The sequence below is a fragment of the Chenopodium album genome, chromosome 27 (assembly GCF_948465745.1).
Source record: "Chenopodium album chromosome 27, dcCheAlbu1.1, whole genome shotgun sequence".
NCBI lineage: Eukaryota > Viridiplantae > Streptophyta > Magnoliopsida > Caryophyllales > Amaranthaceae > Chenopodium > Chenopodium album.
The window spans coordinates 1,544,577-1,562,510 of record NC_137860.1 but is presented as its reverse complement, the minus strand read 5'-3'; the positions used below and the strand labels follow the sequence as shown (position 1 = coordinate 1,562,510).

Below are 17,934 nucleotides of genomic sequence, written 5' to 3'. Positions count from 1 at the left end.
TCTAATTTGAATTTTTGAGGAAAGAGTGCTTTATTTGAAGCATTTTTGAAAACTTATTTTGAGCTAATCGTGTATTCAAAGTACAGATATTACGTATTGTACATTGTATACGATTACCATTGCTCATACTTTATAACGCCTCCTAGAGTTGGCAAAAAGTCATTTGTGGCATGTTCATGATTGGTCTCGTGTTCAGCGTCATTCACAAAATCTATCTTAACAATATGAAGTATAAAGTATAGGATAATTGCATAATTTGGCCAATTTACCAAAACGGATCGTGTTCAAGTTGGCTTCATGTTATTTCGAATTTACGTTTACTCTCAATAATTTTGTGTTCGTGTCGTATCAATTCCGATAAATGTTTTCCTATCTGTAATTTTTTTTTTAATTGGAAAAGGTACACAATGATAATAGTCACCTTCCCAAAAAAAATAGTCTCCCATGCATAGGGATGGCAATTCAATCCGGATCCGACCCTACTCCGCCCCGATCCGAGGCAAAAAATCCGCTCCGAGTCCGAGAAAAAATTAATCCGAGTTCGACTCCGATAAAATAATCCGAATCCGAATCGGAGGAGGGTCGGAGTCGGATCCTAAAAAAAATCCGAGAAAAAAATCCGACTCCGGCGGATGTCCGACTCCGACTCCGACTCCGAGATAATCCGACCCGTAATCCGACTCCGACTCCGACTTATATACAATTTTTTTTGGGATTTGTGTAATTGTGTACTCTAACTTATATATATATATATATATATACATATATATATATATATATATATATTTTGAAGGGATATAATTAATTTATTGTAATACCTCTTTATTGTTACGAATCAACAGTATAAACACAATTTAGTTGCGTCACATACTCACATTATATGATTCATCAATCATCAATCGATAGTATACTAAAAGTCTAAAAGACACACCAACAATGACACAATTTAGTTGCGTCAAGCCGTCAAACAGTATAAACACAATTTAGTTGCGTCACATTATATACTAAAAGACACACCAACAATGACACGTGTCATTTCCCGCCTTCCTGGTGTGTCCCTTATATTTTAATTTTTTTATAAAAAAAATCAATATTTAAAACTTTAAGTTTTTACTAATTCACAAAAACATAAACATAAACATAAACATATATGTGATATATCTTTAAGTTATTAATTCAACTTTATATCTATAAAGTCAATCACTAATTCACAAAAACATAAACATAAACATATATGTGATATATCTTTAAAGTTATTAATTCAGCTTTATATCTATAAAGTCAATCATGTGCTCAATCAACAGAGACCAATCAATACTCAATAGTTAATTCTTGAATATCTTGATCAAAAGTTTTAAACATTTACTAATTCATAGTAACACAAACTATTTATAATTATTAATTGTACTTTATATCTATAAAGTCAATCACTCCATCAATGGAATATAATGTTAATCGATTCATAGTTTAGTCTTGATCAAATGTTTAAACTTTTTTTAGTAATTCATAGTAAGTCAATAGCACACTCAATCGGTCTAAATTCTAAACTTTTTACTAATTCATAGTTACACAAACATAGTTAAAGCTATTAATTCACTATTATATTTATAAAGTCAATCACTCAATCAGCGAAGTATAATGTTAATTGATCTTTATTCCAAACAATTAACTACGCAGTATATTACAATAACACAAACATTGTTAATCGGTCAAAATTATAAACTTTTTACTAATTCACGGTTACTAATTCTATTTTATATCTATAAAGTCGATCACTCAATCAACGAAGTATAATGTTGATCGATCAATAGTTGATTAGGATAGTTTTCAACAATGTGGACTACCTTGATTCACGAGATCTATTCTTAAACCTTACCTCTAAATCTCTAATGACTATTACTCCATACTTTATTAGACCAATTTTTTTTTTTTTGAATATTAGACCAATTTGATATATAATGACATAATAATTTAGTTACACAATTTTAAAATTATGTTCTTGTTACACAATTAATATTTGTAATGTGTAAAGTATAAGACATTCTTTTTTATGTAAAAGTTAGATTTAAATGAACAAATTATGTATTTTTTTCAAATTAAAATATCTAATTCTAATTTTGTAGTCTAAGTGGTCTTTTGTCTAAAAACCCTAGATCACTCCTCACACTTTCTTTCACAATTTCACGCAGCCACAACCCACTCCATTACTCCACATTCTCAATTTCTCACTCTCACTTCAGTCTTTCACGCAGCCACTCAGCCAGCCACAGCCCACTCCAATACTCCACATAGCTCTTCACGGCGGCGCGTCTCCACGTCAACCACCTACTCGTCACCGCTCCGGCGCTCCCGCAGACCGATGCAACGCAGCACCGTCAACAAGTCAAGTATATTTTCATTTTTTTTAATTTTTTTTATATTCTGAAACCGAATTATTTGCTCGATTAAATGTGTTGTTTGCTTGATGATTTGCTCGATTATGTGTATTGTTTGCTCGAATATTTAGTTACACCGAATAGTTTGCTTGATTTTTTTTTGATTTTTAATTTATTTTGCTCGATTTTTGGTTGTGTATTATGCTCGAATTTTTTTGAATTCTTTTTTTATTCTGCTCGATTTTTGGTTGTGTATTGTGCTCGATTTTTTTGATTTTTTTTTATTCTGCTTGAATTTTTGGTTGTGTTACTTGTGTATTCTGCTCGAATTTCGGATTGTGTATTCTGCTTGAATTTTGGTTTGTTTTTCTGCTCGAATTTTGAATTTTGGATTCTGTACTAGTATACACTCTTAATTGCTCTGAATGCTATTGCAAATGCTGAGGCCCGAGGGGGATGTATGGGGTATGAGATGGATGGTATCTGAATTGAAGCTGAGCATGGCAAAGGATAAACTTTTGGCTTGTGAACTAGCTGCAAATGGACAAGTTGGGAGAGGTGAACAATTGGGAACCATCTTTAAAAAATGAGAGAAGGCCAATAATTAAATTTCTTAAAAAGGGCATGTTTTGGACGTGCCAGAATGGCGATGAAGAATCTTTTAGACTAGCCTGTTTTGGATTTCATTTTATTTTCCCTATTCTTTCTAATCCTCTTCAGTTTAGTGTTTGTCTCTATGCAATTTTTAAAAAGGATATTTTTTGTTTGTTCTTCTACTTGTGGATTTTCAATTCTTTTGTTTGTTAAATTTTTGGTTGTGTGTTAAATTATTGATTTTTATCCCCAATTTAATTTTGCATTTAGGTATGGAAGAAGTTTCATCTACTCCTACTAATGGATATGATGATGATGAGGGGTTTGTTGATCCATCCTCTTATGTAAAAGAACCTACTAATGTGACTACAAAACAATCAACAAAGGTTAATGATGAAGAAATGACTCAAGATGATGACGAAATTATAGGTGTTAAGGGAAGGAAGCTAACTTCAATTGTTTGGAAACACTTTGACCAAATTAAGGTGAATGGAGAAGACAAGGCAAAGTGTAAAGGTTGTAAGAAACTTTTTGTTGGTGGAAACTTACTTGTTAGAGGAGAGGCTTGTAGTTGACGAGAGTAAGTTTAGTCTTTTGGCTTGGTGGAATGCGGAGTCACATAGGTTTCCCACCCTTGCTAAGATTGCTAGAGATATTCTTGCGATACCCATTTCCACCGTTGCTTCCGAAAGTTCATTTAGCACAAGTGGGAGGGTCATTGGACCCCATCGTAGTAGACTTCTACCGGAAACCGTTGAAGCTTTGATGTGTCTTCAAAGTTGGAGGCGTTCACTATTGAAAGGTATTTCATTAATTAAAGTTTTTTTTGGTCAATTTATAATACTAATGTATCTTTTTATATGATTTTTAGATACTACAAAGATTGAGCTAGAATTAGCTTTAATTTATGAAGATGAAGATGTGGAAGTTGATGAGGAATAATGAACAAAGGTGAATTTTATATGTTTTTGATTGGTTAATTAATTAAAAATAATATATTATGTAATTATGTTACTAATTCATTTTTTTTTATCTTGGTTAGTTTCACAGTGAACTTGATGTTAAAGAATTGAAGTCTTCAAGAGTTGCATGGAGCCATGGAGGAATGAACTTGGTTGTTTTGTATAATTGTATTGCACTTGTAATTTATTATGAATTTTTATGATATTATTGTTCTAATGTAGACAATTTCACAAGTACTGACAATGTACTGTGTAATATTTTCTTTGTTGTACTTTGAATTTTCATTAATACTGTTTTTTAGTGGAATTTGGAAATTGTTGATTTAGTATTTTTTTTTAAAAAAAACCTAAAAATCAAAAAATAAAAGAAACTCGGATTCGGGTCGGATCGGAGTCGGATGTCGAATTTTTAAGTCGGATCGGATTCGGAGTCTCGGAGTCGGATGTCGGAGTCGGAGTCGGATGTCGGATTTAGCCTCCGACTCACTGTCGGATCGGAGTCGGATTTAGCATAATCCGCTCCGAATCCGACCCGTTGCCATCCCTACCCATGCACAAACAATTTCCCCAATTCTAATTTTAATACTGTAAAAATCAAATCTTTCTCATTACACAAATCTCAATCTTGGAAATTCAACCATTGACAAAAATATATAGAACTTCACTTTACGATCTCCATTGAAGCAGCTTCTCAGGTAAGATGTTGTTTTACATTCTAGGGTTTATCGTTCATTTTATTCTCAGTATACTCATTGCTTACTAATTACGAATTTGTTGCTAGAGAAGAAAATCATGAGCTTAATTTGATATTTGAATCAAATTTACCTATATTGTTAGGATTGAACTATGACATTGGCTAAAATTATGAGTTTAATTAGATATTTGAATCGAATTTGGTTGCTATTGTGTTGCTTAACCCTTTGATGTTAGGAATGAGCTTTGAAATTGGAATAGTTGAATTAAATTTGGTTGTTAATGTGTTGCAGAACCCTTTAATGTTAGGACGGAGCTATGAAATTTGACCGTTTCTGTCAGTTGTCAAAGGCGGTAGGACGAGGCCTACTGGGGCTTCTTGCAGGTGAGAGATTTGCCAATTTTCTCCAATTTCGATTTCTTCCAGTTACTTTTGCTTGGGTAATCTATCGTCGTTAAATATAGTTTGAGAATGTGTTTTGATTAGACTATTTTATGCTTTATTAGCCGCTATGGTTCTTTAGTCCAGAGGAAGGCTCATTTGTTTTGCATTTAGGATAATATTTGAACCTCCATCTCCATATCGGGTTAAACGAGGGAGAGAGTGACCGAAAATGACTTGGTTGAAAGGAGTTAGGAAGGATACGAATTATATGGATTTGCATGAGAATGAGACATTTGATCGTAAGGGATGTAGGAGGAAATTTTTTTGTCAATGAGACGATGACTACACGGAATAATCACTTTTGGTTCATGTAGCCGACCTCACTTATGAGATTAAGGCTTTGATTGATTGAATAGTGCTCGTGTTTCTGTGCTCTTTTTACCATGTTGATGTCATCTGCGACTTGTTTCTTTTACCATACTGCCCATCTCTTGTTTTAAGTCAGTAATGCCTATATCTTGTTTGCTGCAGGGGCCTTGTTGTTTGCTCTTGGAGCTATTAGCTTGGGTGCTCCAGTTGGATCAAAGTATGTGTTGCAAGGGTTTCTTAATGTTGTCTATAGAATTGTGCTGTGAATGATTGCAGATTTTGACCCCACACTAAGTGTTGACCTTGACTTCCACAGTGAAAGAAAGATACCTTATACTGGTTTTAAAGGTCATCGGCGCTCAGTTTTCAGGCTTAAATTTTCAGTACAATGATAAATAATGATCCAAGTATGTCATAATTTATAGTGTGTTGTGAGGTTGAAAAAAAGTACCCATGAATTTTAAATTTTTGCATTTTGGGGGTCAGTATTACTGCTGTATGAAAACAAGAGCAAGTGCATTCACAGCAAATGAGCAAAGTTTTTGTGACAAGTTTAGCATTCTTTTCATTTCTCATACAATATGAGGTGGACATGTTGGAATGTATGAGGATCAATGAATAATGTTGTATCTTTTTTTTGTGGGCCAGGTATATGCTGAGCACAATTAAATGGTCTCTGTTGATGTCATCACTTACGGTAAGTGAATGCTGTCTATCTCTTTGCACTCACTTGAATAGACACACTTGCTCATTTTTGTAGTGTTCATTCCTATTTCTTGCGGTTTATGTGCTCTCACCTTTGCTTTCATTTTCTTTCCACTACAATTTTAACATATGAAGAATGAATGAATTTTCCTTATGTTTGGTATGTAGAAAGTTATACAAGAAAATACTCCTTACGAGTTAAGACTATAAGAGTTAGCTGGTGAAATGAAGTGATAATCAAGAAGAAAAAGGAAAAAAGAAAAAAAAAAGTTGGAACTCACTACTTATGTATCTTGAAGGTTCCTTGTAATATGAGAACACCGAGGAGTCAGACTATCATTGTCCATGATTGAGGGAGTGTTTACTTCACCTCCTTTGACTTATCTGAACATATACCATTTGATTGTGCAGAGTTGTTGTGAACTGAACTTGGGTAGCCCTTTTGGAACTTTCATTTGTGTGGGTGTGTGTGAGAGAGAGAGAGAGTTATGATGAACTACCAAACTACATGATTGTGCTTGAAAGGATAACAATGGCTTCCTGTAACATCTACTCGTAGTATGTACTTTTTATTTATTTTATTTTATTTATTACTATTTTTTTAATCTTAAGAAGTATATTTAAGAAACGTTGTTGCATCCCTGAAATACCCTGAGTAATGAACCTAGAAATGGATTTGTTCCAAGACAGGAAAGCAATAGGATGTGTATTAAATCAAATCACTTATACTTTGCCTATGTTTTATAGTTCTTGAAGTTCGTAATAGTACTAAATTGAAATACTCTGGCAGTTCTTACCGGCTGCTGCTATCTTCGGTGCATCATGGGTAGACTGGCAACGCATATTTGTTAAAACTAGGCAAGTGTTCAGATATTCTTCTCTTTTTATGTTTCCATGGTACTATTGTTGCTTCTATTTTTATGCTGCCCATCTCTTGTTACTCAGATTATCTGCTCTGTTATGAATTGGCTGTGTGAAATTTTGTATATTCATGTTTGTAAGGCCTCATTAGTCATCAGGTCCTACAGTGTCATCTGGAATAGCTGCGGAGTGCGGACTTTTAACTTATCTAAAAAGAAACAAGGAGAGAGACATCTCTTATCCTCATTTTGTCAACTTTTGACCCAGTGCTGTAGTTTGGGGGTGGGGGATGGGTGGTGTGGACATAGGTGTGTAGCAGTACAAGGGAAAGGCTAGCAGATCCTATCATCTGGAACGAACTGTAAAATTTTTGGCTTTTATGTTGGAAAGGGCAATGCACCACCCCAGCCCACTGCTTTTCTTTTGCATGCCTAAAGAAGAAGGGTTTTTTCAAATAACACCACATTAGAAATTGATCAATTCAATTAGAATGCTTTTTCTTTACAGAAGCAGAGAGCAAGAAGGAAATTTTTGTTAAAAAAGTTAGTTACAAGAGTGAGAGAACAAAACTAGAGTAAATGATAGATAGGGAAGAAGAAAGAGAAGGAATAACCAGAAATATGTATTTACTCTATGAGAGAGCCAGCCTGTAGAATGCTTTGAGTCTGTATTTCCAGTTAGTCAATCAAATATAATTCTCTCTCTCTATAATTCTTATCCTTCACTCCGATCACTTTTTCTCTTCTAATCTCTCTCTCTATTAATCCAGTCCTTGGCAAGTTTGAACCTGTCTGATACCAACTTGCTAAGAACCATGCCCTTGTCACCTTCTAATATAATCTTTTGGTCTTCTTTCACCCAAGCTAATACTTAAGTTTTCTGCAGGATCTTGATTATTTTAATACGAATTCTGTCACAGATTCTAGAATTTGCAATCTTCCAAGTACTGCACATAACTTTTCTTATTATTTTGCACTTTCAGGCCAGCAGGATTTGTTGAGTATATGGTTTGTCTTCCAGCGCATGGTGCTGTCATTGGCTCCTGGTTTGGGGCCTGGCCAATGCCACTTGATTGGGAAAGGCCATGGCAGGTAATTATGTACATTATCTGCTTTTTAAATTGTACTATATTGACTTGGCATGTTTGCCAACACATAGGTTGACCAATAATAGCTTTAATTTAAAGTAAAAAATTAGAAAAGTTGAAATTTTAATAATACATATTGAGATGTATCTAATAAGATCCCACATGGCTATGGATTTTTTAAAATTTTTTTTTTTTACAAATAACCAAATATTGTTAAGTGGAGGATGTGAATAGTGCTACAAGTCGATATGGTACATCAGGAAGAAAAAAATAAAGGACAGGGGGAGTATTTGTGTGGTACTTTTCTATATTTTCCATGTTCTTTGATTGAAGGTTATCAAATTGGCACAGTTTGCTATAAATTATAAATTATTCCTTAGTCACAGTTTGCTAAACTTGGCCTGTTTTGCTGGTTACGATGGTGTTAGAACTCACTAACCAGCCTACATGCTCACATGTAGTATAAAGCCATGATGATAACAATGTTAGCAACAACATATTTTTATTATACAAGAATCACACAGATTTTCACTGCATGACAGTCCTCAGGAAGTTTATCCCATTGAGGTTGCAGCCCTGTGGATTTATTATACTAAGAACCTGAATCATGTTAGATTTGTGCTTGACTATGCTCTCATTATTAATAGGTCTATTATATATCAATCAAAATAGTCTATTGTTTTTGTTGATTTAGGCTTTAGATGTATGAGGCAGCTTAATTTTTAAAAGACAGCTTATGATCATGGGATTAGAAGGCATCTAGTGATGTTAGAGCTTACACGATCACTGCTTAATGATACTCCGTATGCTTTTGACATTGACGTTTTGGAGAAAGATTCTTTGTAAAAGAGGCATGTTGATTTAGGAGTTTAAGAGAATAGAGTGCTCTCTAGTACTTAGAGAGACTTAATCTTGAAGAAGAGGATCATGTCTTAGAAATCTTTTGTGATGGAAATTTTTTTAAACCTTTGATTGGAGCAGATACAGGAAATCTACTACACTAATGAGACTATGAGAGTCCAAGTTGATCTCTCTTCTGGATTATTGTGATAACTGTGAATGTTGAAAGTGTGCGTCGAGGTTTTGTAGTGATATTATATATGATTGTATAACTATCTCCGTCTCATTTTGCTTGCTCCATTTCCTTTTTAGGGTGTCCCCATTTACGTGCCATATATTCTTTAAAAAAATGTCAATCTACTTTTCTCATGAGTTGGGTCTCACATTCATCCACCCAAATTTCTGTCTAATTTTACTTGCATGAAATCCTTTGCAATGGGGTAAGTAATTTGGGATGGAGGAGTAGTTCAAGTTGTTTTTGGTGTATGAATGAGGTGTGGTGCATGTTCAGGGTGAGTAAAGCTTTTGTAGACAGGAACAGAAAGCTCTACTGCAAAGAACCTTTCATATTTGTGTTTTGCAGTTGAAAACCAATTATGCTGAATGAAACTACTGATACTTCGTATTAATTTTAAAGGATGCATGACACAATTTTTTTTTTTTTCTCTCTTTAATTTGGGGGTTTTTTTTAGCACCATTTCAGTTTCTACTTGTCCTGTTATGGAGTAGTTGTTAATCATCTTTATTGTACGAAGTACTTATTAAATATTTTCAAGCACATTATTTAATAGGACATATTTTACACTTTTTTCGGGAGAGAAAAAAATGATTGCAGAAGTGATTACCACTGTATGTGGTTAGGAACCTGGAATTTTGCTGCTATTTTGGTATTTTATGGATGCTGAAGAAAGTTATTGGACATTTTACTTTGATTACTTCTAAATTTTTGTTTCTTATTCAATTGAATTGCAGGAATGGCCCATATGTGTGACGTATGGAGCGCTCCTTGGCTATGTGATTGGCGTGGTGGCATCTTTTGTGTTATATTTCCATAGTCGTCGGAGACAATGCGTCAAAGTAGACTAGGTTATGTAGTTCTCTTCTATCTCATTGTATTTCTAACCTTACAAAGTTTTCTATTGATATTTGTGAAGATCAGAGTCAAAAGAACAACAGAAAGTAGATGACATTTAACTGGTTTCATGTAATTGATCTGGTGAGGCTTAGATAAGAACACTAAACCCTACATCTAGAATATTCTAGAGAATACAGGAATATTATGGGCGTCCACAAATAGTTTGTAACAATTTATTGTTTATATGGAAATAATTATAATAAAATATCATGCAAATTCATTTGGGCTAATTATAAAACCCCTTTAAAAAAAACTAGCCATAGGACGCCAGAATCCCTCGCATAAGAAAAGGGTCAGAGTCGGGAATATAGTTTCAAGCCCAAAAATTAAAGGGCTTTAAAATAACACATGGGTTGGGGATTGGGGGACGGGGGTCGGGGGGTTAGGGCACACCGCACACGAGTATATTTACTAGTATCCAACTCTTCGGCCCTGTTCTTTAGAGCTGCTATGTCCTGCTCTGCTTTGCCTAGAAACTCAAAAGAACGGTGCCTTAGAACGATAGGTTTCTATTTGAATCAATTCAAAGAATTTAGGGATGTTGAACTACGAGAGTTGGTTTCCTTCTCCTTATCTTTTTTCATTGGGTATTACTAATAAACCACGTTTGAAATTTAAATTAGAATTGAAGTGTGAATCTGATTCTTCTGATTTTGAATTTGATTCTGAGTCTGATTCATCTTGTTTCGATGAATCTGATGTAAAATCAAACAGAAGCATGTTTGAAATCAAAAAAATCCGAAGCATGTGATGATTGTGTCCTTCCAGCAAAACGAGGTCGATTCTCTGATAAATCTGATGAAAGTGGTTCAGCAAAACAGGGTCGATGTTCATATGAAGAGAAAGTGGACATAGTGTCGTTGCTGACGAGCAGCAAGCGTGATTACTTGGTTGATTACAAAGGTAATCAGGTAAAGGTATCTAGTCTTAAAGGCAAATACATCTGGATTGGTGGTTTGTGTTGAGATGTTTATGAATTGTGATTCTAAGTTTGGGTCACAGTTGTTTGAATCGTTCTTGTCTGGCTTCGATCGCTGCCTTGGAATTCCCTTATCGGATTCCAACTCTTATCAACGCATTTCCAATTTTATAAGCCGTCGTTTCGATCTTTTATTAAGTCCCGATGGTCTTGTTTTAAATCAGCTTGCCAGATGCTATTTATTGGAGTTTGGAGCTTATGCTTTCCCTTTCACTCATCATCGCATGTCTTTGCTCGAGTTTGAGTTTTATGAGTTGCAAACCGAAAGGCCAGTCTGCCTTGAAAAGCTCTTAAACTGTAAACTCTCTGATTCGCTCTATAACTTTTTTGCTTATGACCACACCATTTGTGTTTCAGACCTCAAAGATAAGCTTGTGGGATTCTATCTCTACTGTCGCGGGAATATCATGGATACTGTGATTCAGGCGTGGATTATAGCCTTCAATTTTGTAATTTTTTTTATCTTTTTTCGCCCGGAAATAAAAATTGCTGAAATTTTTACCATGGTCCCTAATACCCTCCAAGAGTCCAATTGGGTCGGTGAAACCATCCAATATGGTCTTAAACGGTCATTTTACCCGTTCACAACTTGTAGTGATTTCGTAAACTCAAGCCCACCACGGACATTTATGACAACATATAATGACCATATATGGTTTCAAACGGCATTATATGATCCCGAGATGTATCCCTTAGGGTTTAAAGGCTTTTCGCCACTGTGCCCTAAAATCTCAAAATTTCCTCAAAAAGCGTGGATTATAGCCTTCAATTTTGTAATTTTTTGACCTTTTTTCGCCCAAAAATAAAAATTGCCGAGATGTTTACCATGGTCCCTAATACCCTCCAAGAGTCCAATTGGGTCGGTACAACCATCCAATATGCCCTTAAACGATAATTTTACCTGTTCACAACTTGAAGTGATTTCGTAAAATCAAGCCTACCACAGACGTTTATGACAACATATAATGATCATATGTGGTTTTAAACGGAATTATTTGACCCCGAGATGTATCCCTTAGAGTCTCAAGGCTTTTCGCCACCGGGCCCGAAACCTCAAAATTTTCTCAAAAGGCGTGGATTTAAGTTTTCAATTTTGTAATTTTTTGACCTTTTTTCGCCCGGAAATAAAAATTGCCGAAATTTTTACTATGGTCCCTAATACCCTCCAAGAGTCCAATTGGGTCGGTGAAACCATCCAATATGGTCTTAAACGGTCATTTTACCTGTTCACAATTTGAAGTGATTTCGTAAAATCAAGCCTACCACGGAGATTTATGACAACATATAATGATCATATATGGTTTCAACGACATTATATGACCCCGAGATGTATCCCTTAGGGTTTGAAGGCTTTTCGCCACTATGCCCAAAAATCTCAAAATTTCGTCAAGAAGCGTGGATTATAGCCTTCAATTTTGTAATTTTTTGACCTTTTTTCGCCCAAAAAATAAAAATTGCCGAGATGTTTACCATGGTCCCTAATGCCCTCTAAGAGTCCAATTGGGTCGGTACAACCATCCAATATGCCCTTAAACGGTAATTCTACCTGTTCACAACTTGAAGTGATTTCGTAAAATCAAGCCTACCACAGACGTTTATGACAACATATAATGATCATATATGGTTTTAAACGGAATTATATGACCCCGAGATGTATCCCTTAGAGTCTCAAGGCTTTTCGCCACCGGGCCTGAAACCTCAAAATTTCCTCAAAAGGCGTGGATTATAGTCTTCAATTTTGTATTTTTTGATCTTTTTTCGCCCGGAAATAAAAATTGCCGAAATTTTTACCATGGTCCCTAATACCCTCCAAGAGTCCAATTGGGTCGGTGAAACCATCCAATATGGCCTTAAACGGTCATTTTACCCGTTCACAACTTGTAGTGATTTCGTAGACTCTAGCCTACCACGGACATTTATGATAACATATAATGATTATATATGGTTTCAAACGACATTATATGACTCTGAGATGTATCCGTTAGGGTTTAAAGGCTTTTCGCCACTTGATGGGCGTTAGAACGGTCGCTCATTCCACACTCAATCAAACACATTTATTAACAAACACCTTACAAACCAAGCATAATGACAAGTAAGAGTTCGGTCCACAAGGAACGGGATATGGTTGCTAAAGATCTTGACACTTAAGCTAATTCGAAGTCAATGGTGAATTGGGTTTCGTCAAGTAGACAAACAAACTATGGTTCTAAATCAATGGATTAAAGACACTAGGGAATGGGATCCACTCAACCAAGGCAATTAGGCAAACAGGGAGTAAAATAGACAACATATAGCAAGGACTATATGTAAAATCAACCTCATGCAATAAGAAAACAACTCACACCACTAAACTTAGATTCCTCATTAGTCTAGCAATAGATGATACATAATCAAATTGCAATAAGTAATGACATACTCAATTTACACTTCCATGTCAAATTAGGCATATCATGCTATCAAGCTCCTAAGTCAAGGGTAGCTAATCCTATCATGAAGAACTAACAAGCAATCTCATATAATCAATTTAATTGCAATACAAACATCAATGTTTCTCCCACATTTGCATAACTAACCCAAAAGGTTGAGCTTCACCCAACCCCTAGCAAGAAAACTACTCACAACTCATGTTCATCAACATGCAATCAACAATTAGGGTTCTAACTACTTCAATAATTTGGGAAAAGTGGTTAACAATTGAAATAACTATCATCCAATAACAAATTACCAAGAACTAAGAAGATTTAAATAACATGCAAATACCAAATAAAACCTGAAATTAAGTAGAAAAAGGTTGGAGAAATTACTAATTGAAGCTTCAAATGTTGAATACAAATTGCCAAACTTTGAGAATAATTCTTGAATTTCACTAATACAATGATTTGATTTGATGAAAACTAAGCTAAATGAATTAAGAGGAATGTTCAAACTAAGAGAGGTTTCTGAAAACTAGGCTACTGTTCTTGTTTTCTAAAAGACCTAAAGGGAAAGTATTTATACTCCCCGAAACACATAGGGAAATCCGTCAAAAGAAAACGGATTCCCAGCGAGGAGCGCCCGCTCCTTTAGGCTGCACGCCCGCTCCCCTGTTCCAGCATCTTGAGCAGATTGAGCTTCAAAGGGAGGAGCGCCTGCTCCATGAGAGGTGCACGCCCGCTCCTAACAGCACCTGATTTTGGGCAGAATGTAGCTAAGGCCGAGGAGCGCCCGCTCCATGAGAGGTGCACGCCCGCTCCTCTGGAGCGCCCTCTCCAAACATCAATCCTCATGTCTTAAACACGATTCATGCACCCAAAGCTTGCCATATCGAGTCCATATACCTGCAAAACATGGACAAACACAAACCAAGAGGGGGAAAACCGAGACAAAACATTTTCATTCAAAATTGGGTTCGAAAGAGGGGAAATGATCGCAAAATCGGGTTTAAAATTACACAAAAAGTGGTCAAACAAACCACTTATCAAATCCCCCCAAGCTAGCCAAATGCTTGTCCTCAAGCAATTCACATTGCCCAAAAACAAACCCAAAGATCAATTTGCTCAAAGAAAAGCACATGCATAGATATGAGAATCCTTAAGCAATAAAACTCGAGCATGAGGTATATGCCTAAGATCAACCACGGTCATGACTAGCCAAGGCCTAGCTAACCTTCCCGAATGTACTCAACTTTGGTCCATTCAACCAACACTACAAGAAAAAGGGTAATTAGCGACGGCCAAAATAGTTGCAAATCCGTCGCAAAAATGGATTTGCGACGGATTTGCAACTACTTTGGTTAGTTGCCAAAGACCTCGTCGCAAATCCATTTTTGCAACTAATTTTTGAACAGTCGCAAATTTAGCGACGGATTTGCAACGCCTTTGCTACTGCCATTTAGCGACTAACTTTCAAATTTTAGCAACTAAACCATTGTTCGTCGTAAAATATTTGCGACGGATTAGCAACTACGGAGACCAATGTTTTATAACTACTTTTGCGACGGATTAGCGACTACAAGACCAACTTTTGCGACTACGCAAACTAGATTTATTGCGACAAATTTGCTACAACTGGGACTAATTTTTTTCGCGACGAATTAGCAACTACATACAAGACTAAACTTTTGCGACTACAAAACTAATTATTTGCGACAGATTAGTGACTATTGAAACTAATTATTTTGCAACTAAACTAACCAGTCTCTAAACAAAATCTTCAGTCGCTAAATTTTTGCGATTGACTATCAATATTTGGAGACCATAATTTAGCGACGATTAATATCAATCCCAAAAAAAAACGTACCCACACATTAATTCAAATAACCAAATGTTAATTTTATTCAAATATCCAAAATATCATCAATTTTATATCATTGTATTAAAAAACAATATTCAACCCATATGACTAATTGTTTAAAAAAAACACTTAATTGCATCAGTAGAGTGGGTGACTACGACGCAGGAGGCAAGGGATGCCATCTCCTACAATGTTTTGTGCATAGCTAATTTTTCCTTCTTCCAAGTAGCTTTTTCGATCTCATGATTTTCGACAAATTCCTTAGCATATTTTAAGCTTTATGTCGCTATTTTTTGGCTTTCTTCTACCTTGTTATGGTTTTCTTCCGCCATCTTCTTTAATTCTTCAACTTAAGAGCTTAGTTGAGAAATCATGGAAGGAGTGGAAGATGATGCACGAGGGTGAGAAGTAGGATTGCTCTTGTAAAACATTTGTGAAGTACTCCCTAAACCGTAGACTTTTCTTTCTTTTTCCCACCTACAAGCTCCAAGTAGACTTTGTCGGGGTTTATCTCAATTCCTTTGGTCTTATGTTCCTCAAGTTTTTCCCTGCATTAAGATATGTATTAGAAAACTATGGTCTCAATTGTTATATAAAAAAAAATAAAAAAAAAGAAACTGCAACACTTGTAGTAAAATAATTATTGAAAGTAATTATTAGTAAATATTTTGGCAATTCTCCTTTGTAAATTGAACAATTCCCTCCAATAGGGTATGGCTTCAAAATAAACCTGTTTCAATTCACATTGTGCCATACCACATTAATCATTTGATTAACGCCGGCCAATTATTTTCATTCTCCAACTCAATCAGACAAACAAACAAATAATCTATAATATTTCCAAACATTAACTACCATATATATTTTTTATAATCTTAGCAAAATATATAAGTATACTCATACCATGACTTGTTGAGATATAATATGGTTCATTTTCCTTCTCTTCTCTAATGTCATCGTCTACCAAGTCATATACATCTTTGGGTTTTATCTTTATATACATTTTATGCTTATCTACAAAAATAACATTATATATCCTCAAACTAAACTAATGTATAAAATTCTCTCTACTTGAGATAACAAGAAGCTCAAATTAAAAGATGATGATATATGAAGAAATAATCATAATTATCTTTTCCCATTCACAACAGAAAGTCAATGGAAAAAATAAGAGTAACAACTTCTTACTTATAAATATATTATGTCAAGTATTTGTGTCCCTCATGAACTCTTTTAATTCCTATTCTTCCGGGCTTTTCCCTAGTCAACAATATGTTTCATGTAAGCTTTTTTTTTTTCTAACCCTTTTATTCTCTACATCTAATTTGGTTAGGTTATAATCACAGGACTTGTATACCAGGAATTGGGTTAGCAACAAATTTTGTAGAACCGTCGCAAAAGTAAAATTTCCTAGAGGATCTTTAACTCCTCAATTCATCATGTAATCAGAATGAGAATAATTATTAAAATGGCTACCAACTCTAAAGTCTTTAGGGGGTCGAAGTACAATGTAGTTACTAATGAATTAAAATGGACATTGTAGCACTTACTCTGCATTCTTAGTCACCTTTTTAGATTATCTTGCTTAATCCCTAGGGGTATTTTAGTTTGTGTGTCGTTGAAGGAGTTATGTCTTCGATAAGTGCAATTACTAGATATATCAAGGATCACTATTATGGAGATAATAAGTTCATTCTATTGGGGCGTCATCCTCTGTTGCTAGACTATGAGAGATGATCTTTGGGCTAGTCAAATAGCCCAAAGCCCTTTAGAATGGATCCTATATTGGTCACACAACAAGGGTATTGGGTTAAGAAAGTAAGAGGCCCATTAATGGGCCTCATGAGCAATTAACTAATCATGAATTGGATTGGGCTAGCATAGTTAGATTGGAATTAGGTTTTGGGCTTTTGACATGGGCTCTTATTTAGAGATGAGATCTATAAATAAGATCCATGCCTAGGGTTTGTAAGAAGTAGTCATAATTCACACACTGTGAATTTTGACATCAATGCAACCAATCCCAAAACCTTAATCCTCTCTCCAACTCACGGCCCTCATCCTCCCCTCACGTCCGTACGGCCGGCCACCCCTTGGTGGCGCGTGTGGTGGTTATCGTGGTGGTTGTTGGTTAGTATGTCTCTCCTCTCTGTTGAAGGTTGATTGAAGCGTTCAGTCACGACTAACTAGCATTAGTGGAGGTCTTAATCTGTGCCCGTGGACCAAGTAGAGGAATCACGCTTGGGGTTCTTTATCTCCCTTTGTTCTTGCTCGATCGCACGTGGAATCACGCTTCAAAGGTACAATTATTTGTGCTTTATGTGTTATGCATTAGATCCTTGGATTAGGTACTATATGAATATGATTCATGTTTATTTCCGCTGCGTAGTACCTATAAAACCCTACAGTGGTATCAGTTAGCCTATTGCATTTACGCATATTGCCAATAATTCTTTGATAATCCACAATTTTAATTCAATTAGGAGGGAGAATATTTAATTATGGTTCAATTATTATATTTAATGTGATTAAACTTTTAGAATCGATTAAATGCGATTTAATTATGCTCAAATAGCCATGAAGAGGACCGAATTATGCCCTAATATTGTTCAAAAAAATTTCGAACCCTAACCCTAATTTATTCGAAAATTCGAACCTTATTAGCCTTAAAATTATG

The 17,934-nt window shown here is 35.3% G+C and overlaps 1 protein-coding gene and 1 long non-coding RNA gene across 2 annotated transcripts; both read left to right on the top strand.

Moving 5' to 3' along the window:
• The first annotated feature begins 3,512 nt into the window (after positions 1–3,512).
• Positions 3,513–4,473, top strand: LOC145620298 (uncharacterized). Its single transcript, XR_014108209.1, has 3 exons — positions 3,513–3,771; positions 3,841–3,920; positions 4,012–4,473. It is a non-coding gene; the product is annotated as an uncharacterized LOC145620298 (long non-coding RNA).
• An 11-nt stretch (positions 4,474–4,484) lies between these two features.
• On the top strand, positions 4,485–10,060 carry LOC145620297 (uncharacterized). The gene is made up of 7 exons (XM_081674940.1): positions 4,485–4,626; positions 4,918–5,009; positions 5,541–5,595; positions 6,027–6,075; positions 6,874–6,941; positions 7,927–8,035; positions 9,844–10,060. Exons 2-7 carry the CDS (start codon positions 4,943–4,945, stop codon positions 9,955–9,957), a joined length of 462 nt encoding a protein of 153 aa, XP_081531066.1. The 5' UTR covers positions 4,485–4,626; positions 4,918–4,942; the 3' UTR covers positions 9,958–10,060.
• Positions 10,061–17,934: the final 7,874 nt, after the last annotated feature.

Bases quoted from the DNA above. Each gene is read 5' to 3' on its own strand.
- LOC145620297 (XM_081674940.1), top strand. From the start codon at position 4,943: ATGAAATTTGACCGTTTCTGTCAGTTGTCAAAGGCGGTAGGACGAGGC. The intron at 5,010-5,540 runs GTGAGAGATTTG...TGTTTGCTGCAG, and splicing joins CCTACTGGGGCTTCTTGCAG to GGGCCTTGTTGTTTGCTCTT. The intron at 6,076-6,873 runs GTAAGTGAATGC...ATACTCTGGCAG, and splicing joins TGTTGATGTCATCACTTACG to TTCTTACCGGCTGCTGCTAT.